Below are 21,556 nucleotides of genomic sequence, written 5' to 3'. Positions count from 1 at the left end.
TTTACACCATAATTTCATATTTTCTCAACTACTTTCAATCACATTCCTATCTTTCTCTCAAAGTTTCAATCCAACTTTTTTCAACAAAATGACTACTGATGCAGGTACTCTTTGCTCCTTTTCTGTCTCCATAAGCGCTTTGCCATGCACTTGGACAATTTTTCCACGTCTAATGCATACAATCATTCCAATTATGAAACAATGATCTACTTGCTTGAAGCAAGACATAATTGGAAACAAAAGAATGTCATTTAATTATTAAGCTATTTTTTATGTATATAAAATTTAAGCTAGTTAACCATGGTAATCACGTGGCGCACTCCAAGAAAGGTGGTAACGCTCACAACCTAATAGTTGAGGTGATGAGCAAATCCATATCCTATATTAAGTGTGATTGTGTAAACTAGTTGGAGGTCAAGTAAAGCCATTATGAATTAGCATAAATAAAGGCGTAAGACTGAAGAGAAACACACATCACAAACCCTTGGTCCCCTCTTCTCTCTCTTTGCCACTCCCTCTCACTCACTCTATAATTTCTTCATAATTGGGTCTAACATTTTTTTTATTTATTTTACTATTATTGAGGAGAGGGAGGAGTTTGTCATCTTATTTATTTATTATTATTATAAGCAATGTTCTACATTGATTTTCAAAAAGGAAAAAGAAATAGTTTGAACCCCCGAGACGCAATGAGTTAAAGAGAAAGACTTTAATCACCATGACAATTCACTATTTGCAATTTTTTTTGACCTTTTTCTATGCTAAAATGTTTTTTTGATGAAATGTTATAATATGGATTTTATCTATTTTTAATTGTCTTAAATAATAGTAACATAAATATAATATAACTAAGAGCGAAATGTGTCAAAAATGTTACAGATCGATGACGATGCTAGTAGAAGCTCTGGTTCAGGCCGTAACAGGACAAGTAGTCCGTGCTACAGCGCAGGAAGCACAGTTCGCTTTTAAATTAAAAAATGAGCTTGAGCAGATGGAGGAAGGGCTTGGAACAATGAAAGGCTTAGTTGTCGACGCAGATAAGAAACTGAAACAAGTGGGTGATCAGGAAATGGTCAAGAAATATTTGACGGATAAGATGGGCGGGAGGTTGACGCATTTGGTCAAGTATTTGATTCCAACAGCTGCTGCCGCCGGTCGTGACAATGCATCAGATCACATGAGCCAACAAATCAACAGCGACAGCAGGCAATTTATTGGTTCACAAGATTTCCGCTTACTTAAGACATATGGATTGGATGGGGACATAAAAAAGTTGGAAGGGTGGATACTTGATGGCAAGTAAAATTGGAAGAAGAAATATATAGGGTTATTTTGGGAATAATGGTGGGTGAAAAAAAGAGTTTACGTGTTTTGCTTTTTGATGGTGGGTGTAAATATAAGGTGGGTGGGGAAATAAGATATTGAGATGGGTATAACACAATTCTAGAAAATAATCACGTTAATCAATATTTAAGTAGTTATTCAACCATCGAGAGATTTTTCAGTATGCCGCAAACACTGCCCATCATACCAAGTGTAATAATACATTTTGTTGGAAACTTTAAAAAAAAAAACTCTTAACAAATTTTATCATGATATTTGGTGTACCGAGCCAAATTTCCAGCATATTGAAAAATTTCTCCCAATCACCAACAACCACGTCATATGGTTTCCAAAATTTAGTTTAAATAGATGATATATTTAGCATTACCATAAATTATTCATGTACCTAAAATCCAAATTTCGATTCTCCTTCACTAATATCGCTTGAATCCAAAAAATAAATTATTTTGAAAACCCTAAGCAGATAGTATGAGCTAGGATTCAGGCACAATGCAGCTCTCACCCTGGTAACCCAAATCTCAAGTTGTGACACGCATTAATATTATCGAAAATATATTTATGTTTGCTTTGTTGGCGACAATAATATTTTGTGAACGATGTATCACATGATTGGGGTAATATGAGAAAACTACAACGAAAAGAGGACTCACATTCAAGGCCAATCTTTTGTGTATGTTGTAATGCTCAACGGCGAGAGCCAAAATAAAGCTTCCAAGAACAAGGGCAATAACATCGTTCATGTAAGAGTGGGCAACATCATCTGCAGAGGCAATTCCGAAGAGCGGGAAGAGGAAGAGAGGGGACATTGAGGTAACTGGCATCGGCACGGCCTCCGTGAGCCACCTAGCAAAGACCCAGGCAAGCACTGCCAACATATTCCGGCTAGCGACGGTGCCATCTAAGTTGACACAGAGGCAAATAACGGTGCTCAAAAGAGGCCCCAGGAGGATGGACAAGTTCTTGGATGTTAGAATGGATTTCAGTGAAGAAGGGAATTTGATTTGTGAGCTTTGGGTCGGATTGGATCATCAAGTGGGAGAAGTTTGAAAATATAAACTTTGATCATCAACCAATCCCAAATCAACTTTGGTCATAAAAAAAAACATGAACAATCCCAAATTCCCAAGTTTTCACAGAATAGAATATAGAAACAAGGGAGAACCGGATCAAAATTTCAATCAGATCGTATTGAATTGGATCGATTGCTTGAATAGATGGAAAATAGATACCTTTTCCTCGCGTTTGCTTTCGCGAGGATCGGGAGCGCGCTGGGCATAGACAAGTAAATCCCGGGTCTGACGAACGATGTCGGCGGGGGTTCGGGGCTTGGACTTGAATAATCCCTTCATCTTGTTGCTGTTGGCGCTTTGGCTGCGATGGGGTCGTTTATCCTGATGTTGCTGCGGCGGTGGCTGAGGAGAGACCCTCGGCGCCGGCTGAAGAAGGCTGGAGGAGGCTCTCCGCTGCTCCCCACCTTGGTTGGACGTACAGATTCCAATTGTTGTTTGTCTGTCGTGGACTCGTAGGTTACTTCTGGCGGTTCCTAATTGTGTTTTGCCCTTTTCCTAATTTACCCCACAACGCAATTTAGCCTTACGTCCACGCCCGATGAATCCATAAATCCTTTTTATTACTGGAAATACATAGTTAAAATTTAAGGAAAACTAATGAAAAGGGCTTGAAAACTTTGAGTTTTAATGATAAGGACAAAATAAAGGGTAAAGTGAATAGTACCAGGATTGACTTTTTAGTGTAAAAATGTAGTTTTTCGTTAAAGTGAACAGTACCGAGTGCTTTTCGTTAAAGTTCCCTAAAATTTATACAATAGTTATTTTTTTTTAATAAATATCAATATTAAAATTATTTTATTGAATGAATTATTTTTACTACATTGTGAAACTTAACTCAATCTTTCATAAATAATATCGTTGGTTTCAAATTAAAAAAAAAAAACCAATGAAAATGGTTTGAAAATTTTGATTTTTAACGATAAGGACAAATAAAGGGTAAAGTGAGTAGTATCAAGATTAACTTTTTAATGTAAAAATATGATTTTTCGTTAAAATGAACAGTACCGAGAGTTTTTCGTTAAAGTTCCGATAAAAAAAAAACATTACTTTCATTTTTTTTTATAGTTATTTTGTTTTCAGAAGGTTGGTAGTTGAAATCTAGATAAATAGATTGGTGGAGAGGCGTTCAGTTGGGAGAAATTTTTATGTAGGTACGGAACACATAATAGTAGTTAAATTTTTTTCTTCAAGTATTCAATCACTTTTAATATAACATTTGGTGTATCGGACCATATTTCTGGTACATTGAAAATTTCTTTAGCTGGGAGCATGTGCACAAAAAAGGGGAAAAGTATAATTTATCAAGGATGCATTTTGCTCATCACCCTCAAGTTGTGGTAATGCTCACCAACTTATTTATTATCATTGAATGAATTTAAATTTTGAAGTTTATGTCTATTCACTACAGAAATCTCTAAATTTAAACGCATGCAACTGTGATGGATAAGATAGTTAGTATCACCATCACTTTAAGGTGGTGAACAAAAATATTCTCATTTATGAATGGGCACATCAGCAATTAAGTAGGCCTCAATCATGCTCGTTAGAGTATTAACATATTTCTTAACGGATTTAATGGAAAATGACAAAAGTGAAGCTAAAATCAAATTTCAAACGCAAAGTTACAAATTTTGAATTTGGGAAGATAAGGTGAAATGCAATAGGCATAGTAAAAACAAATATGTATCAAACACTTAATTGTTTTATCTTGCACCTAATTATGATAAATGATGATGATGTATTGATACTATCGTCACAATAAGATATTTCTTTTCCTTTATGTAATCAATAAACAATTTAGAATTCATATATAAAACGGAGTTAGCGTATGAAATAATGATAGTAAATCTTCGGTGTTAGGACGCTTATCCTTACCTAGCCAAATTAGTAAGGTTTTCTAGCTTACCAATATCCTGTATCTACGCTATGATGCTTAGGAATGTGAAGTTGGTGTGAGAGCGACGATGGACGATGTACTTTGGTGGGATATGGTTGTGTCGAACTCCAAGCCAACAATACGTTTAATTTGGAAGTTGACTTGCTGAGGTTGATGAAGAACATAGCATGGCTTACTTTAAAGTGTTATGCAGCTTGGCAACGGCATTCACATGTCATTCCTTCTCTTCCACTCCAAGCTCCAACTCAACTCGTTGATGCTTTGCGACCTAAATCCCGAACCCATATCTTCAGGTACGCATGCACATGCATCACGTTCCGGTTCAGCCGTAATATATATCTTTTATGTTTCATCTTAGCCGCATAATAACTTAATTCAAATTCGTCATTATATAACAACTCCAGTCCTTAAGTTTTTAATATGGGCCAAGTACTCATTAGGTTATCGCTATATATATATATATTATAATATTTCTACATTAATCTTCCTCAATCTTGAAGAATTATCATAGTTAATATACTAAAATCTTTCAGTAGGCGCGCACACACACATGTCTATTTATATATATTGTGAAAGATGATAAACTTCAAGCAATCCAGAGTTCACTAGTGCATAAAACAACGCATTAAAATATGAAATGATCATTGTCCTGAAAATGAGTTAAATTCTGCCAATTGATGCAAAAAAGAGCAATTGCTTGAAATGCTCCCAAGGCTTCTCCGACACAAAGGCGTGATAGTAACCGACGGCAGAGGTGGCGGCAGGGTCAGCCATCATTCCTGGCAGAAATGACAAGCAGATATTTGATGCCGTCCGCCACTACGAACTCGCCCCCTTCAACGTTCACAAACACCAACTTGTTCTGGAGCATGGCTGGATTATACATGTGACGCAGATGCATGTATGATGATGGCTCTTTATTTTTTCAGTACAAATTAAATAGATTTTAATTATATTTGTTGAACTCACCATATGCTTTGAACCTACACTCCTTCGCATTAAGTTCCTCTTAATTTTGTGATGTGATTTCTTCCAATATTTGCTTGCTACATTATTTGGTTTGTGATTCTCACATACGACTCCTAGAAGAGAATGCGAACTTTATCAAAGTTCAGTAATATCCTTAAAGAACGTTTCACAATATTCTTCATGACAAGGTCCTCATAACTTGTTGAAATCCAATCACTCATTTAAAGGTCAAATATGTTTTAGTGATATTTAACGATTATCTCAGACTGTTAATAAATGATTGTACTTACCGTGTGTAAGTATTGTAGCTATTCTCCACTTTTAGGTTGCTAATGTCATTTTGTGCTATAATAAGCATGCATGTTATGATGGCTAACGATTTTGTTTTAAGTCTCTTAAGTAAATCGTCTAATGTAATTGAGCATACAAAGTTTTGGGAAGAAACTTGTAACTCAATGAAATCAAAAGTTTACTTATTTTTTCTACTCTTTAATTGTTAAAGTTATTTGTGAGTATTTTCAATTGCAACGGATAAGAACAAGTATTGTTTTATTCATGTTTTGTATGTCTTTGAGGGGAGTTGGGAGAGGTGACAGTCTAGGTAGCTCCACCAACCAATGCAATGTTTTTTAAGAGTTGTCTTGTGGACCTCAAAAGAGTTGAGAAAGGTGACTGGCTAGACTCTGACTCTTATGTGATGGTAGTTATACTTTTAATGGATGGTGAATTAAGCCTTATATTGATGCTTGTGATGGTTAACTATGATTTTATTCAAGTTTTTCACTTGTTTAAGAATGAGTTTGTTTTTTATTTTTTGGTAACGTTATTAGGGAGCTTAATTATTTTTTTTTAATAAATCATTTCTAAATCTAGGTAAGTAGAGCAATTCCAAAAATTGTTTTCCCTATTTTATTTGTTAAAAATAGCGATTTCCTACATTTGGTTTGTGATTCTCACATACATTCAGTAAGCAATTTGGCCCTACTCGATTAAAAATAATAACTGAACCCATTAGAGATCAAGAAAATTAAGAATTAAACATCAATTATTCATTAAATTTCTTTATTATAATGAAAGGTGATGATAGCTTCAAGCAATCCAGAGTACAGTAGAGCATATTAAAGACAACGATTAAAATACGAAATTATCATAATCTCCATATAATTAGTTTGTTTTTGACAATTGATGAAATGAGATCAATTGCCTGAAATGCTCCCAAGCCTTCTCCCACACAATACCCTCATAATCGTCAGCAGCGGGGTCAACCACCGACTCGTTTTTTGCGGAAATGACAAGCCGGTAGTTGATGCCCGCCACCACCTGACTGTCGCCCCGGACGACGCTCTCAAACACCAACTTGTTCTGGCCTTGGGCTTGCTTGGTGTACTCCGACACCGCGAACTTTGCGATCTCTTTCACATGGGGGTCGCTCATGTTCTTTATGGGCTGCCAACCGCCGGTTATAAGACCCCGTCGGTCCGCAGCAGCGGCCACCGGAGGAAGGAGGACGGGGGCGAGGATGAGGAGGCAGTGAGGGCGCATCGTGACCGTTGATTTCTTCAATTTGTTGAAGTTTCTTTAACTGGCTCCACTCCACAAATGACAAGCGATGACTGATGACCTGCATTGGGGGATGGCAAGATATATAGGTGGCGGTTGGACGTGCATAAGGGGCAGGAAAGTAAAGGGATTGGCGTACATGGAAGGTTAGAATTTTTTTTTTTTTTAGGGAGTACATCAATATTTTTACACTAAGGGCGGAGTTCGGCTAAACTACACAATGAACAGCCTAATTTAATATCAAATTCGTCTTTTATGAGATTCGTACATGGAAGGTTAGATATTCACTTGTGTATTCTGGATATTACTGACCATTATTGGGTCATTCAGGGATTTCCTTCGCAATTGCTTTCTTGATATATTTAGGGTAGTGTTATCCTTAAGTAAACTACAGTTATCCTTATTTATAAAATGAGAAGGCAAAAATGGTGAAATTTTCAGTATCCTGCAATGCCCTCACTTTTATAGAAAAGTATAGTGAACAACTACCCCGAACAAAATATGGACAAAATAGTTATTTTACATAAATCTTCAAACCCAGGAGACCAATAACAAAGAAACTTAGATAAACTCAAGGGACAGACATGGTCAAAGGACAAACAAGGATGGATCATCGATCATGCATGTGAAGACGGAGAGTAGTGAGATTCTCTCCCCTACAATTTTTCTCGCCTTCTCTTTTCTCCTCTAACACTTTTTATTTTATTTTTCTCTCTATAAAAAAAGTTAATATAAAATGTTGACAAAACTTAATCGTGACAATTCAAATAGGAGAAGGAGAAAAAAGAAGAGGGGAAGAATTCTACTCTTTGAAAGCATGTTGGCAATCGAGTTTTTACTTTAAAATAAATTGACAACATAGGTAATCAGACTCTTTATAAACTCATGCAAAGTCCATTCATTTCTAATTTGAAATTCACTCTCTCAAATGATTGCCTCAAATTATTTATTTATTTCATCTCACTTTTATATCAACAAAAACTATACATAGTTATGGTTATGGATGACCAACCTGATGGATAAAATACAAATGCTTGTTATGTGGGTATGGTCATGGTTTGGAATTTTAATTTGCATCATGTCAATATTTTTTGGCAATTTACTAAAATGATCATTTTTTTTGTCAAGGTATAGATTTGTTAGATTAAGTGTTAAATTAGAGAGTCGGGGGGATTCGAACTCACGCCGTAGTACAAAGGCAATACTCCTCTTCACAAATGCGGTAGAGGGCCACTTGTCAAAATGACCAAAAATTAAGTTGTGATTGTCTAGCTGATGGGAAACTCTTATAAATCCATCATTTAAGGATTTAATATCGAAGGATAACCCATTTTCCGAATTGCGAGATTACAATTAGGGGTGGGCACTAAAAATTGAAAACCAAAATCAAAATACGAACCAAATTGAATCAGACTGAACGATTTAGTTTGTAATCTTTAAATGGATTCGATTTGAAACAGAAACACAGTATAAGAAAACGATTGCATTTTGGTCTTGACTTTTAAAATTTTCAACCATGAGGCTGCAGTACATTTCAGTTTTTTTTTCCATCTCTCTCCTTTTCCTCACATTACCAAACTTATGAATAAGTCAAACAACATTTTACCTCGGTCACTACATAAGTCAAATCAAGCAACCAAAACGTTAAAAAAAAAGGGGTGTGATATCCACACATTCCTTTTTACTTTTCCCACATCTTTTTGGTTTTCGACCGTCGGATCGAATGAATTGAAAAAGATCAACTGACAGAAATTAACAAGGGGTGTGTGGATAGCACACCCCAAAAAAAATATTGTCAACAGTTTAGTGTGTTTTTGAGGGACTTCAAAAAAAAAAAAAAAGGTGTGTTCTGAGGGCAAAAAGGGGAAAGCGGGTGGGCAGCCTTGAATCCGAGTCAAAAGGGCCAGAAGAGTGTTTAATTTTTATTATGCACTAGTCCTCCTCTAAAACATACAATTAATAAGAAAGAATAACGAAAGATAATATTAATCATACTGAAGAGCTGAACAATTGAAGTCACATTAACCTAGTTCATCACCTCTTCATCGGTCCATAAGATCAAAGCCGAGGGTCCAATTTCCTTTAGGAACGGATCGTCCAAAGGCTCCACTTAAAAAGGAAATTTTAGGGCTCTACCCAATAAAGTGAAACAACTGCTGTTTCAAATGTGACCCATCAAATATGGTGAAAAAGCAAAACAAAATACGATGGATCAGAAAACTGGTCGCCTAATGTGTAACAAGTTAGATCTTTAATAGTTTCTGCAAAAGCGTGACAAGTTAGATAATTAATGATAGATTTTTTATCGTGCCGAAAATACGAAGTAGTACATTACATGTTACTTTATAATTGGAGGATAGTTGAACAATAAAATTTTCTTCTATTTATATAAAGGTAATGCAAGAGAAGCCAAATTTGTAAACCAAATAATGTGGTATTTGATGATTGAATGATTATTTAAGTGTTGATTAATATGCATATTTTATATTTGTTACACATCATTTGGTTTGCAAATTTAGTTTAAAATTTTGGTCTTCATAGCATTATCCTTTGTATAATGACACATAATGTACCACTCCATATTTTGAACACAATAAAAAAAATTCTCACAATTAACATGATATACAATGACTACAAAAAGGGAAAAATTTCAAACCAAAACCAAAACCTCAAAGTTGTGATATAACATTTTGCTGGAAGGGTTCACAAGGATGCGAAAGAAACCACAAAAAAGATTAAACCACACCAGTAACGGCAGCAATTCAAGAACGCCTAATGCTAATCATATGAAACTTGTTCAATCTAGAAATACTTTCCCGTGATCATTAGACGAAGTTGATGCTGCTGAAGTCTTCCCCGAAGAGGTGGAACCAGCAACATTGCCATCGCCAGTGAGCTTGGCGGGTGGAAAAACCTCGTCAAGGGTTTTTTTCGCGAATAAGAACACTCACAACTTCAGACATTGTAGGTCTCACACTAGGACCTAGAGTGGTGCAATACACTGCTAATTTCATAATGACGAGGGCTTCTTTTTCATCATATTTAGACAAACTTTTATCAACCAAGCTCTTCAAATTTCCTCCGGCAAGTGCTTGATAAGCCTGCACATATGCAGGATGGGTTGTTAGCATCAAGCTTGAATGCGTAATCACACCTAAAACTGCATAATCAAGTATAGAGAAGAAAACACAAAAGCACAACCCTTTCACTCTTGCTTACCCTATCTAAAAGAACCTGAGTTTCCTCGCTTGATTTGCTCAATATGTTTCTCTTCCCACTAACAATTTCAAGTACGACCACCCCAAAGCTGTAAACATCCGCTTTGCTCGTTAAAACATTTGTTTGGAAATACTCTGGTGCCATGTAGCCTCTGTAGTTAGCATAAGCATTTAGTTTTACATAGACTTAAATTTGCCTCATAAAACTAGTGAATTACTAGTTTACTTACTGCGAAACTTCTCTTGTGATGACCTTAACTTTCTCTTCGTTGGTATAAAAACTTGCAAATCCAAAGTCTGATATCTTAGCCTCAAAATTTTCATTAAGAAGAATATTAGCGGATTTTATATTCGTATGAAGAATCCTTACTCTCGGATGCTCATGTAGATGATCCAAACCCTTTGCTATTCCCAAGCAAATTTTAACCCTTGTATTCCAATCAAGCTTGACTGTGCTAGAAGTACTCGAGTCTGCAGTTGCATACACTTCAATACGTTATATGTTGTATTTCGTCTTTCATGATAGTTTTAAAACCATTATATGCATCAAAACATCACAGTACAAGTAAACAAGAAGTAGAAAATGCATTACCAAATAAGATGTCGGCAAGGGTTTTTCATAGCATTTTGTGTGTGTGTGTGTATCATCTTAATTTTTGGGAGTAGCCTCTCCATAAATGGGGGTAAGGCTAGCCGACATTCACCTCTCCCAGACCCTGCGTAAAGTGGGAGCCTTGTGCACTGGGTACGACCGTGTGTATCATCTTAATTTGGAGCACATACTTATGGATCGATCTAATGGTTTTTCCCTAGCTCCTATCAATTCTAATAAATCAAGGGGTGTGATATCCACACACCCCATTTTACTTCTCACACACTTTTTTAATTTTCGGCCTTCAGATCGGATGAATAGAAGAAGATCAACGAACATAAATTATCAAGAGGTGTATGAGAAGTAAAATGGAGTGTGTGGATAGCACACCCCTAAATCAATTTATACTTCAATTTTGATACTTAAAATGCGTTTCACCTTCACAATAGTGCAGCCGACATATATTCATGGTGTTAGTCTTATTCGACGCCTACACTCCCCTCCTAATGAACAACGATGAATAAGATTAAAAGGCTATTGACTTTTAGATGTAAGTAGGTTTTAATTTTTGGTCAATGGAGTACATTTAATTAAGTGAAATTTTGGATACATTTGAAATTTCTTTATAAAAACTAATATTTATGAATTTAAGGCTTAAATTTTGGCTATTAATGATTAAAACTCCTTTCCACACCTAAGTTACTCTCTATACTATAATATGTTAATTAACTATCAATATCTTTTTAAATCCAAATTTACTACCTAAATTATCCTCACAAACCTAATTCAATATGTAAATTTATCTTTACATCCATTTAGAAAATAAAAAATAAAAATCAATGTTCTCCAACTCATTCAAGGCATAAAAGAGCAATATGTGATTGATCATTCAAAAAGTGTAATTGGCTCGTTTGCTTATTTGGCTAATTCAGCACTCGCATATTGTAGTCGCTCTCTGTCACATCCCGGTCCGGGGCGGATCACTTCCCGGGCCCGTTCCACCACCGTAGCACGATATTGTCCACTTTGGGCTCTGACCACGCCCTTAATGTTTTGTTTCTAGGAACTCACGAGCAACTTCCCAGTGGGTCGCCCATCCTGGGAGTGCTCTGGCCCTCTTCTCGCTTAACTTCGGAGTTCCTACGGAACCCGAAGCCAGTGAGCTCCCAAAAGGCCTCATGCTAGGTAGGGATGAGAATATACATATAAGGATCACTCCACTGGGCGATGTGGGATGTCACACTCTTACCGAATAGTTTCGCTGGCATAACAAAAACGAAAACAAATAAAGGAATAAAAAGAAAATCGTAGGACACAATAAATCCTTCCTACAAGAATAAAGAACCATGAAACTCCATTAAAATGGTAAATGGACACAAGAAAATTATAGCATGAAGTAGCATAGTACTTCCATATGACACATGCCACTATGGCATGAAGCACAACAAGATAATCAAATGCATTTTGAACAATGTATGATAGAGATTGTGTGATAGTAGGGTTTGATTAGTGAGTGCGTGTTTATTGATAAACTTTAGTTTTATTGTTAATTTCATCTCATACTTGATGATAATTATACAATAGGATAAAAATGATAATTCACATTCAAAATTTAAGTTAGGTATAAAGTGAGGTTATAGACGTTCAAATAAAAATTTCCTTCTTATTAAGCTGTTTACTAACTATTAGGAATCAGAATAAAAATAGAGAGCTGCTAGACTTACCTGGTGCCTTATTTTTCCACCTACATTTTAATCCCACCACCATAAAATGTTATTTCTTCACCCACTATTATTCCTAAAATAACCTCTAATATATATCTAAAATTATAAAATTATTTTTTTTAGAAAAATGATAAAATGAAAAAATTGGGTTCTTTATTGGGCCAGAAGCCCAACCCGTTTTTCAAGTTTTTCTCGGGCTATATTTTTCCACCTTAGCCTAGCATTCATACTTCGAGTCATCAATGGCGAAACTCTACTTAACGGGGTATAAGATGTGAAGCTCTACTTAACTATTAAGAAGTTAGAAAACTAGCGAAGCCAACAATAGTGAGGAAGAAGCTGAATAAGCAATCACTCTAATATCTATTCAAAGATGTGCATGAAGCATTACAAACAGAGTACCTTGCTAAAGAGGATCCTATAGCTCTTTGACTTGCTCTTACAGATCATTCTAATCATGAAACGATAATCTACTTGCTTGAAGCAAGACATAATTGGCAACAGAGGAATGTAATTTAATTATTAAGCTATTTTTATGTATATAAAATTTAAGCTAGTTAACCATGGTAATCACGTGCAAGTGGCCCTTTACCACAATAGTGGAAAGGTGTTGAGCCCTTGCATGACAGCGTGAGTTCGAATTCCGTTAATGGCTAATTTAACAAAATCTATTGTTTTGAAAAGAAAAAAAAACCATGGTAATCACGTGGCGCATTCCAAGAAAGGTGGTAACGCTTATGACCTAGTCGTTGAGGGTGATGAGCAAATCAATATCCTATATTAAGTGTTATTGTATAAACTAGTTGGGGGTCAAGTAAAGCCACCATGAATTAGCGTAAATAAAGACGCAAGACTAAAGAGAAAACACACATCACAAACCTTTGATCCCCTCTTTGCCATTCCCTCTCACTCACTCTATAATTTCTGTCACAATTGGGTCTAACAATTTTTTATTTATTTAAATTACTATTATTGAGGAGAGGTAGGAGTTTGTCATCTTATTTATTTATTTATTATTTTACAAGCAATGTTCTACACTGATTTACACTAAGGAGAGATAGTTTGAATCTGAGACGTAGTGAGTTAAGGAGAAAGACTCTAACCACCATAGCAATTCACTACTTGCAATTTTTGACTTATTCCATGCTAAAATGTTATAATATGGATTTTATCTATTTTTAATTGTGTTACATAATAGTAACAATACAATATAACTAAGAGCGAAATGTATAAAAATGTAACAGATCGATGACGATGCTAGTAGAAGCTCTGGTTCAGGCCGTAACAGCACAAGTAGTCAGTGCCATAGCGCATGAAGCACAGTTCGTTTTTAAATACAAAAATGAGCTTGAGGAGATGAAGAAGTGGCTTGGAAAAATGAGAAGCATAGTTGTCGACGCAGACAAGAAACTGAAACCAAAGTGTGATCAGGAAACGGTCAAGACATATTTGGGTGAGCTAAGGGAAGTGATTTATGAAGCCGACAACGCATTGACGGATTGCTTGATTAGAGCGGAAGAACAGAAGAAAAAGAGGTTCTTCTCATGCTTGTTGCCTCTGGATCCGGTTTTCCCGCATAAGATGGGCAGGAGGTTGACGAAGATTAATTCTGATATGAAGGACGTGCACGGCGTGTTGGTCAAATATTTGATTGAATCAGCTACTGGCGATAGTAGTATGAGCCAACACATCAGCAGCAGAAGGGCATATGGTTATTCACTAAACCCACATAAGACATATGGATTGGATGGGGACATAAAAAAGTTGAAAGGGTGGATACTTAACCGCGACGAGAAGGAACCAGCAATGAACTACATTGGCATTGTGGGGATGGGGGGCTTGGGCAAAACCACCCTTGCTCAACAGCTCTTTAACGATTCTCAAATCTTGGTTCACTTTGAAAAGACAATGTGGGTGTGTGTTTCCGGAAATTTCTGCGAGCAGTGGATCCTGAAGAAGTTACTCAACAAAGTTGATGAAGAAACGTCTTCCTTCGATAGTGATGAAATTTTGCGCAGACTCATTAATGTCCTTAGTGGTAAATCCTATCTTATTGTCCTGGATGATGTGTGGCCTTACAAAAACAAATCAGATTGGCTGAAAGACCTGTGCTCCAAGCTACCAACATCAGGTGGTAAATCCAGCTGCATCATTATTACCACCAGGAATAAAGACGTTGCACAATCAATGGTTCTTAGAAACACACAAATTCATTACCATAAACGTCTGGGAAAAGAAGACAGCTGGGATTTATTCAGTGAACATGCATTTGGCGGAACAATCAATGGAGAATGCCCTGGTGATCATTATAAAGATGTCTCAGTGCCTATCTTGGATAAATGTGATGGCCTTCCTCTGGCAATAAAGACTTTAGGAGGTTTATTGTCTAAGGTTAATTCTCCTTTGGAATGGACAGACATTTCGAACAAATTCCATGCACTCACAACCGAAGGAAAAGCTGACGCTGTCATCGACTCTCTGCAGTTAAGCTATGATGAACTTCCACAAGCCAGTCTCAAGCAATGCCTATTGTGTCTCTCCATTTATCCTGAAGACTTTGAGATTGATGCCGAACAGTTGATTCACTGGTGGGTTGGGGAGGGCCTCGTCCAGCAACAGGGCTCAAAAACAGCTATAGAATTAGGATATGAATGTCTCGCAGAACTAGTGAACAGATGCCTGCTGGAAGTAGTGGATCAGCGATGGTATGATGGGAAAGTTTATAAGTGCAAGATACACGATATGGTGCGGGAGGTAATTATCAAGATTGCGGGAGAGGAGGCATTTTGCATCTTCAATGAGCAAGGAAAGCTAATGCAGAAACATGAGCAAGATGAGCAAAAGCCACGATGGTTCAGTATCAGCGAAGACATGGATGATGACAAGAAGGAACTAGAAGATAATCCAAAGTTGAGGACATTTTTTCTCATGTCAAGCCCTCCTAATAACTTTGGCAAGAATTTTGGGTTCCTGGAGTCCCTCAGGGTGTTGGACTTGTCTTACTCTAAAGTTGTCGAAGATAGCAGCACCCCGTCTCCAGGTAGAACGTACTTTAAATTCCTCATCATGCTTTCCAATTTCGATCTATTGAGTGTGTACACTTGTATATGTGATGTTTGTGCATAAAAAATGATTGTCACACTCCTCTTTTCTTCCTTTATGCACACATACTTTATTTATGACCTTTGGATAGAATAAATCAAAGGAAAAAATGAGTGTGTATAAGAAGAAGAGACATGTAGAAATCATTTTCCACAAATAAAAACAAAAAACGAAACAAAACAAAATATTCCGTCTCACGTCTCACATGTGTTATTTAACAGTGACGTGCTCTGAGGATCTCTTCAGCTATATCAGTTCTCTCAAACGCTTAGCATGTCTAAACTTGAGTGGAACTGAGATACGGGAAGTCACATCTTCAATTCAGAAACTGCTTAACCTCCAGCTTTTGGTGTTGAATGGATGCAAAAACCTAGTCAAAATACACCCATCAATCAAATGTTTGAAGAGGCTCATTGTCTTGGACCTTGGAGATTGTCCCCTTGATTGCCTACACAAGGGTCTAGGGAGCCTCCGTCTTCTACAAGAACTCACCGGATTCAAGGTGGTGAATCCGGCCAAAACACAAGGTTGCACCCTTCGTGAGCTCAAAGAACTAAAGGAGCTAAGAGTTCTTCGAATTGTCCTAAGTGCTGACACTGAAATCTCCCAAGATGAAATAGGCATCCTATCAAGCCTCAGGTTTCTCAAGGTTCTTACCATTGATGCTGAAGAATGTAAAGAAAATAAAACTTTGAGTGAGTTAGACAATCTTCAGATGCCTCCAAATCTCAGGGAGCTGTATGTAAGGAATTATCATTCCAAAACAATGCCCAATTGGTTTCATCCTGCCAAGCTTTCTAGATTGCAGTATCTCTGTGTCGAGAATTGTGACATTGTGAGACTGACCAGTGATCAGTCCACTTGGAAAAATGTTGAGGGTTTGTGTTTGAAGTTTCTGGGCTTTGAGGAAGATTGGGAGAACTTGAGGAAAACTTTGCCTGCACTTAGCTATATGGAGATTAGCAGTTGTTTCAAGTTCAAAAATTTTCCCTGCTCGGTTGACCAGCGAGGAGTTTGGACAAAAGCAAAGTTGATCAGTATGGAGTGATCAATAAGAGCCCAGAAAATCACCATCTCCATGGAAGCCTCCGATCATTGGTTTATCTTGGTTACTCTAGCCTTGAACTTCGTGTGCGAGTTATATATTGGTGTGCTGTTAAAACTTAAATTTGCTTGGGATGTAATGTTTTATTAGAGATGATGTGGTGATGTGATCTTGTATAATAAGCAAAAATGTATATGCAAACATATTCACTCATGTTTATAAGGTTGACCATAGTGGAGTTCATATATAAAATGTAATTTAAAGTTGTGTTTTGAATTCATATGGGTATCTCACAGTCACTGATTCGCATATGAAAGTGATCATAAGACTATCGCTAATGAAATATGTTCTACTTTTTTTTATGCCCTAGAATTTTGCGAGACACCGAAACATTTCTGAACTTTCAAGTCATTAAACTGGTTCACTTGTCTTAAATACATAAGCTCCTGCAATAGCCAAAACACAATAGTTACTTGTGAACACAACACCATGTAATGAAGATGAAAATTGATCAAAATTGAAGTGAGCTAAATAATGAAGAGAAAAGGAATGTTACCGAGAGTGGGCATCAAAAGGGACAACACAGCAATCCCAACAATCTTCAATGGCAAGCCAATCTTGATCATATCTTGGATCTCAATGTGGCCAGTGGCAAATCCTACGGTATTTGAAGGAGTTGCCGTAGGAAGCAAGAAAGCAAATTGTGCTCCAATGCCACCCGGAATCATCAGAAGGAGAGGATGCACATGCATACTTCTGGCAATTTGAATTAGGAGAGGAATAATAAGCGTGGTTGTCGCATTGTTTGATGTGATCAACTCAGTGATGGAACTACTTATGAGACACACAGCAGGTGCAATGGCAACATATGGGACTGCCTCCAAAAAATCTAGGGTTTTAGATAATATATTAGCAAGGCCACTGGATCGAACTCCGTCAGCTATGGCTAAACCAGCACCTAGTAACAATATGATATTCCAGGGTAGCTTCTTGCATTTTTCCCAGTCCATCAACTTCTCACCCTTTTCCTTTTTGCTTGGAAATATGAACAAAAATGTTGCAACCATAACCTACAAACATTTCAAGTCACACTTGAAAATTTGATCCAACGGAAAGGTCTGTTTGTAAGGCTATTTCGTGTTTAACGTTAGAACACATAAGAAGAAAGGTCAATACTCACACTGACAGTTCCATCTCCGGCACGCCCGTTGAAGAGGACTCCCCAGCCCGGAATATCCTCCGTTATGCTTCTTGTCATCCACAAAACAATCAGCATCTGCAGAAAATGCTAGTCATAATAATTGGAGGACACAATCCATACTAAAAAACTATGCGAAACTGAGTACTTGGGGACGCACCGAAAACAAAGCCAGTACCATCTTCTCAGCAAAAGCCATTGGACCTGCCGGTTGCCGCATCAACACTTGTAAGTTGATTTGGAAATACAATTACACAGAAGGTGTTCTCTAGTGCCTAAGATTGGATACTGAACATTGGGCCAAAAGCCGAAAAGAACATGACTAATACGGTGATACCATGTGTTACCTATTTTATTATGGCATTTGGGGTATTCACAACAATTGCCATAAAAAAGAGTAATTTTTTCGAAATTGTTTTTGTAAGAAACACTTTTTCTCATCAACGTTTTAATATCAGTACTTTCATTAGAAACACCTTGATTTTTTATTAAAAGTCCTACTCCCTCACAAACACATTTGAACTTTTTTTGTCTAATTTAGTTAGAAGCAATTTTAGTTGTCAAAAAATCACACACGACAATGTGTGATTGATTTAGGATACACCACAATTCGATGCTGATTGTATGTAAGTTGCTCTAAGTTTGAGGGCTCCTACCTAGCAATTCGAGCTCCTTCTTCAAATGGGCTTTGTCTAAATAAACAGAGAGAGCCTGGCCTGAACTCCTTGAGCAATACAAGCAGCAAAGCAAAGCCCACAGCGCCAAGAACATCAACAATGCCGAAGGGAAGGCGAAACAGAACCAGGTGCTGAAGGTGATCGGAGCTGCTTGTGGGAAATAGCTCTTCCACATTCCAACCAAGATGAGATTGACACCTGTCCCCGTCAGAGTGCTCATCCCTCCTATGGTTATGGAGTACAACATACCCAGAATCACGGCTTTGCAAAAGTTGCTCGCAACGACGGAATGGTCGGGACCCGTCGGAAACCGCCGGAGAATGCCGGTGGCTACGGGCATCATCATCACCGCAGTTGCCACGTTGTGCATCCACATGCTGATGAATGCTGCGGTCCCACATATTCCCAGCAGCAGCAATGGCGGATTCAAGGGATCTCCGCAGAACACCAGGGTTATCTGTGTTCGGGATAAAAAAAGGGTTAACTAGTAATACTAGGTAAATCAACTTGTCCAATTTGCAAATGTTTCACCAATACGTGAATCAATATTTAAGTAAGAATAATGCTAGCGAGATTCAATTTGTATACTAAATTTTGTAAATTAAATGACACGTAAGTTGATGATTGGATTATTACTTAATCGTTGATAACTCATTTTTATTAGTGATACCTCATTTGATTTGCTAATTTAGTTTACAAATTGAGTTTCCATAGCATTACTCTTTAAGTAATAATCAAACGTCGAGAGATTTTTCTGTGCCGCAAACACTGCCCGACAGACCAAGTGTAATAATACACTTTGTTGGAAACTTGAAAAAAGAAAATCCAACCAATTTCATTATAACATTTGGTATACCGAATCGTATTTCCGACACATTAAAAAATTTCTCTCAATCATCAACAACCACGCCATATAGCTTCCAAAATTTAGCTTAAATAAATTGTCTCTTTAGCATTACCATAAATTATTTTTGTACCTGAAGTCCAAGGTTCGATTCTTCTTCATTAGTATCGCTTGAATCCAAAAAAGAAATTATTTTGAAAACCCTAAGCGGATAGTATGCGACAGGGTTCGAGCACAATGTGGCTCTCACCCTAGTAGGGTTCAGACACTAAGGCACTCAATTCTCAAGTTGTGACATATATTAATGTTGTCGAAAATATATTTATGTTTGCTTTATTGACGTCAATAATATTCTGTGAACGATGTATCACATAAATGGGTTAATATGAGAAAACAACAATGAAAAGAGGACTCACATTCAAGGCCAAGCTTTTGTGTATGTTATAATGCTCAACGGCGAGAGCCAAAATAAAGCTTCCAAGAACAAGGGCAATAACATCGTTCATGTAAGAGTGGGCAACATCATCTGCAGAGTTAATTCCGAAGAGCGGGAAGAGGAAGAGAGGGGCCATTGAGGTAACTGGCATCGGCACGGCCTCTGTGAGCCACCAAGCAAACACCCAGGCAAGCACTGCCAACATATTCCGGCTAGCGACGGTGCCATCTAAGTTGACACAGAGGCAAATAACGGTGCTCAAAAGAGGACCCAGGAGGATGGACAAGTTCTTGGATGTTAGAATGGATTCCAGTGAAGAAGGGAAGTTGATTTGTGAGTTATGGTTTGGATTTGGATCATCAAGTGGGAGAAGTGGGATTTTGGGGTCATTGGAGGGAGGACTATCCATTTGATTCTTGTTGATTTTGGAATGAAATGTATGAGAATTCAAATTCACGTTTCCTTTCTAACGTTACATTTACCATGGATTAGGGAAGCGTCATTGACGCTCCTCTCTTGCATTTCCGTATTCTTGGACAAAAGTGCATTAATTTAGGAAGAAAAAATAATCAGATATATTTTTTGCAATATTTAGAATTTTGATAGGATATTATATAAAGAAAATTAATGAAAATCACTTGAAAACTTTAAGTTTTAACAATAAAAACAAAATAATTGGTAAAGTAAATAGTATCATGATTTTGCATTTTTAGTGTAAAAATGTGGTTTTTCGTTAAAATAAACAGTATTACAGACTTTTCGTTAAAACTCCTTATTATTATATCTATGGGATTAGTTAGTGAACTAACTAGTAAATGACAGATTTCTCAAATCTAATCCAATGAATTTCCGGACAAACCAAATTTAAAATTATTATATGTAATATAATATGGCTGCAATAGCTTTCTACCAAACAAGGAATGCAAACATAACAGAGGGAAATTGTGAATGAAGAGAGAAGTAAAATGTTTGCCATTTGGTCCCTTTCTTTCTTTTTCTCATGTATCTGTACGCTTGTACTAAAATAACCATTAAGCATAACAATCATAGCATAAATAACCATTAAGGTGATCCATCTTAGCAGAGAAACATAGTAGCTAGAGAAACTCACATTCAAGGCCAATCTTCTGTGGATGTTGTAATGCTCAACAGCAAGAGCCAATATAAAGCTTCCAAGAAGAAGGGCAATAACATCATCCATGTAAGAGTGGGCAACATCATCTGCAGAGGCAATTCCGAAGAGAGGGAAGAGAAAGAGTGGGGACATGGAGGTAATTGGCATGGGCACGGCCTCCGTGAGCCACCAAGCAAACACCCACACCAGCACCGCCAACATGTTCCGGCTGGCCACCGGGCCATCTAGCTTCACACAGAGGCATATGATGGTGCACAGAAGAGGTCCGAGGAGGACGAAGAAGTTCTTGAGTGTTAGAATTGATTTCAAGGATGAATGGAAGCTCTGCGACCGTTGGATTTGATCGTGGAGAGGGAGAAGTGGAGTTTTGGGGTCTTCGGATATTGGATGATTATCCATGCTATTGATGTTGGATTGGATGACGGAAATCACTTGGTTATATAATGCGAGGAAATGGTGCTTTTATAGTTGGTTTTGTATACAAAGAAGTAAGGCTTTTCTATCTAGTTATGCATACAAGGAAGTAAGGTTAATTGGTGGGCCGGTATAGCGTGTCCGTCTTTTTGTCTTTGAGTTTGAGTCTTTTTGTTTTTACAGAGTAATGCCATTTAGACTTACAAATGGTTCATGTTACTGATACACACTCTAATACAAATAAATTCTTTAAATTAAAGTGTTTTAAAATATCGTTTCTTAAAACATATAACATAGTAGATAAATTTATCTTTTATTTTTTATTTTTTGG

General features: G+C 37.1%; 4 protein-coding genes and 1 long non-coding RNA gene across 11 annotated transcripts; 1 reads left to right on the top strand and 4 right to left on the bottom strand.

The window, feature by feature from the left end:
- Nucleotides 1–876: 876 nt before the first annotated feature.
- On the top strand, nucleotides 877–16,801 carry LOC103446788 (disease resistance RPP13-like protein 4). Of its 2 annotated transcripts, XM_070805931.1 has the most exons (3): nucleotides 877–1,058; nucleotides 13,797–15,414; nucleotides 15,698–16,801. In XM_070805931.1, the coding sequence occupies exons 2-3, from the start codon at nucleotides 13,956–13,958 to the stop codon at nucleotides 16,522–16,524; spliced, it is 2,286 nt and encodes a 761-aa protein (XP_070662032.1). In that variant the 5' UTR covers nucleotides 877–1,058; nucleotides 13,797–13,955; the 3' UTR covers nucleotides 16,525–16,801. The 2 variants fall into 2 exon arrangements, with proteins under 2 accessions (XP_070662032.1, XP_070662031.1); XM_070805930.1 differs by lacking the exon at nucleotides 877–1,058 and having other exon boundaries at nucleotides 13,352–15,414.
- Nucleotides 1,863–2,842, bottom strand: LOC114819307 (uncharacterized). Its single transcript, XR_011571912.1, has 2 exons — nucleotides 2,574–2,842; nucleotides 1,863–2,242 (listed from the first exon to the last, which is right to left on the bottom strand). It is a non-coding gene; the product is annotated as an uncharacterized lncRNA (long non-coding RNA).
- On the bottom strand, nucleotides 6,308–6,918 carry LOC103429729 (cysteine proteinase inhibitor 1). Its single transcript, XM_008367857.3, has one exon. The coding sequence runs from the start codon at nucleotides 6,820–6,822 to the stop codon at nucleotides 6,445–6,447; it is 378 nt and encodes a 125-aa protein (XP_008366079.3). The 5' UTR covers nucleotides 6,823–6,918; the 3' UTR covers nucleotides 6,308–6,444.
- On the bottom strand, nucleotides 9,423–10,673 carry LOC103412614 (cold-responsive protein kinase 1-like). Its single transcript, XM_070805935.1, has 4 exons — nucleotides 10,651–10,673; nucleotides 10,289–10,529; nucleotides 10,060–10,210; nucleotides 9,423–9,941 (listed from the first exon to the last, which is right to left on the bottom strand). Exons 3-4 carry the CDS (start codon nucleotides 10,201–10,203, stop codon nucleotides 9,759–9,761), a joined length of 327 nt encoding a protein of 108 aa, XP_070662036.1. The 5' UTR covers nucleotides 10,204–10,210; nucleotides 10,289–10,529; nucleotides 10,651–10,673; the 3' UTR covers nucleotides 9,423–9,758.
- Nucleotides 16,737–21,489, bottom strand: LOC103446787 (tonoplast dicarboxylate transporter). 6 transcript variants are annotated; one of them, XM_070805934.1, is made up of 7 exons: nucleotides 20,788–21,234; nucleotides 19,657–19,904; nucleotides 18,376–18,853; nucleotides 17,880–17,923; nucleotides 17,702–17,797; nucleotides 17,078–17,591; nucleotides 16,737–16,967 (listed from the first exon to the last, which is right to left on the bottom strand). In XM_070805934.1, exons 2-7 carry the CDS (start codon nucleotides 19,879–19,881, stop codon nucleotides 16,933–16,935), a joined length of 1,392 nt encoding a protein of 463 aa, XP_070662035.1. In that variant the 5' UTR covers nucleotides 19,882–19,904; nucleotides 20,788–21,234; the 3' UTR covers nucleotides 16,737–16,932. The 6 variants fall into 6 exon arrangements, with proteins under 6 accessions (XP_070662035.1, XP_028943488.2, XP_008384148.3 ...); XM_029087655.2 differs by having other exon boundaries at nucleotides 17,880–17,944; nucleotides 20,788–20,928; XM_008385926.4 differs by lacking the exon at nucleotides 19,657–19,904 and having other exon boundaries at nucleotides 17,880–17,944; nucleotides 20,788–21,489.
- Nucleotides 21,490–21,556: the final 67 nt, after the last annotated feature.

This window comes from Malus domestica, chromosome 10 (genome assembly GCF_042453785.1).
Source record: "Malus domestica chromosome 10, GDT2T_hap1".
NCBI classification, from domain to species: Eukaryota; Viridiplantae; Streptophyta; class Magnoliopsida; order Rosales; family Rosaceae; genus Malus; species Malus domestica.
This window is presented reverse-complemented; position numbering and strand designations above follow the sequence as displayed.

What these genes read in the sequence shown, in the direction of transcription:
- LOC103429729 (XM_008367857.3), bottom strand. Translation starts at nt 6,822, where the DNA reads ATGCGCCCTCACTGCCTCCTCATCCTCGCCCCCGTCCTCCTTCCTCCG.
- LOC103412614 (XM_070805935.1), bottom strand. Translation starts at nt 10,203, where the DNA reads ATGGCACCAGAGTATTTCCAAACAAATGTTTTAACGAGCAAAGCGGAT. An exon ending in CTCAGGTTCTTTTAGATAGG is followed by an intron (nt 9,942 to 10,059) that starts GTAAGCAAGAGT and finishes GCATATGTGCAG; the next exon opens with GCTTATCAAGCACTTGCCGG.
- LOC103446787 (XM_070805932.1), bottom strand. Translation starts at nt 20,085, where the DNA reads ATGGATAGTCCTCCCTCCAATGACCCCAAAATCCCACTTCTCCCACTT. An exon ending in GAAGGAGCTCGAATTGCTAG is followed by an intron (nt 17,945 to 18,375) that starts GTAGGAGCCCTC and finishes TCAACTTACAAG; the next exon opens with TGTTGATGCGGCAACCGGCA. An exon ending in CCGGAGATGGAACTGTCAGT is followed by an intron (nt 17,592 to 17,701) that starts GTGAGTATTGAC and finishes AAATGTTTGTAG; the next exon opens with GTTATGGTTGCAACATTTTT.
- LOC103446788 (XM_070805930.1), top strand. Translation starts at nt 13,623, where the DNA reads ATGACGATGCTAGTAGAAGCTCTGGTTCAGGCCGTAACAGCACAAGTA. An exon ending in TAGCAGCACCCCGTCTCCAG is followed by an intron (nt 15,415 to 15,697) that starts GTAGAACGTACT and finishes GTTATTTAACAG; the next exon opens with TGACGTGCTCTGAGGATCTC.